Source organism: Galeopterus variegatus, unplaced genomic scaffold (assembly GCF_000696425.1).
Source record: "Galeopterus variegatus unplaced genomic scaffold, G_variegatus-3.0.2 Scaffold4565, whole genome shotgun sequence".
In the NCBI taxonomy this organism is placed as follows: Eukaryota; Metazoa; Chordata; class Mammalia; order Dermoptera; family Cynocephalidae; genus Galeopterus; species Galeopterus variegatus.
Window position 1 is genome coordinate 33991 of NW_007730676.1, and position 1201 is coordinate 35191.

General features: G+C 34.1%; 1 protein-coding gene across 1 annotated transcript in view; it reads right to left on the reverse strand.

The window, feature by feature from the left end:
• MCM10 (minichromosome maintenance complex component 10) overlaps nucleotides 1-1201 on the reverse strand; it is a 39248-nt gene that overhangs the window by 19416 nt on the left and 18631 nt on the right. Inside the window, 1 exon segment of the mRNA XM_008587839.1 lies at nucleotides 160-328. Within this exon segment, the coding sequence (XP_008586061.1) occupies nucleotides 160-328 (169 nt within the window).

Sequence of the window (1201 nt, forward strand, 5' to 3'; positions counted from 1 at the left end):
GTATATATACATATATATAGTATATGAATATACGTATGCATAGCTAAGATTAATATGCTGGTTTTTTTTTTAATGTTCTGCCAACCAGGCTTGATTCCCTTAGCTTACATAACATTTCTCACTAAGTATAGGTGATGAGTAGATATTTATAACTTAGACCATTTTCAATCCTAGAGACCGCATATTTAAGCTAGAGAAAGAAATTTAGTATGAAGAGACAAAGTTACCAAGTTTTTTTTGTGTTTCCTGAATGACCGAGTTTGTACCCTTAACAACCAGATTAGTCAGAGTGGTTTGAATCTTCTTCTTTGGAGCAATAGATGCTGCACTGAAATGACAAGAGTCCCCCCCAAAAGGAAAATCACTGAACTCCAATGCTCTGATGAGGTAAAGAAGGCACAGAAATATTCAATTACAAACTGTCAGTTTCTCAAATCATCATATGAGTGTCAGTTGGCTTTCTTAATACCATGGTCCTCCTATCGCATAACTGGTTTATGCATTGTGTCATAAATAAAAAGCAAGAGGGGCTGGCCAGTTAGCTCAATTGGTTAGAACCTGGTGCTGATAACACCAAGGCAAAGGGTTCTATCATTGCACCAGCCAGCTGCCAAAAAAAAGAAATACAAATTTAAAAATTAAAAAAAAGAGGCAACCAACAAATTTGCTTGAGGCCCTTCTGGAAGGGCCATTTGGCAAAAGAAAGAAAAAAAAATATGCTTCCACTTTGATGTAACAGTCTAGGAATTAATCTTAGAAAATAATTAAGAACTATGCAAAAATTGAGGCTACTAACTGAAGTTTTGTTTATGTCATAAGTTGGAAACACCATAAATGTTCATCCATAGGGAATTGCTTAAATAAATTATTGTAGAGTCATGTAAAAGAGCACTATGTAACCACTAAAAATAATGTCATAACTGAATATTTGACAAGGAAAACAATTATTATGTTGAAAAAAATGAGGTTACAAAGTATAGGTACAATATGATCTCATATTATATTACTAAAATTTTATACATATGAAAAAAACAAAATACCTAGAAGGATATATACCAAGGAACTAAAGTTTTCTAGGTGGTAGGATTATAGATGCTTTTATTTTCTCCTTTTGGTTGAATTGTATATTCTATTTCAAAAATAATGTACATGTAGGGGCCGGCCCGGTGGCGCACTGCTACAGTGCGCCGCTTGGGAAGTG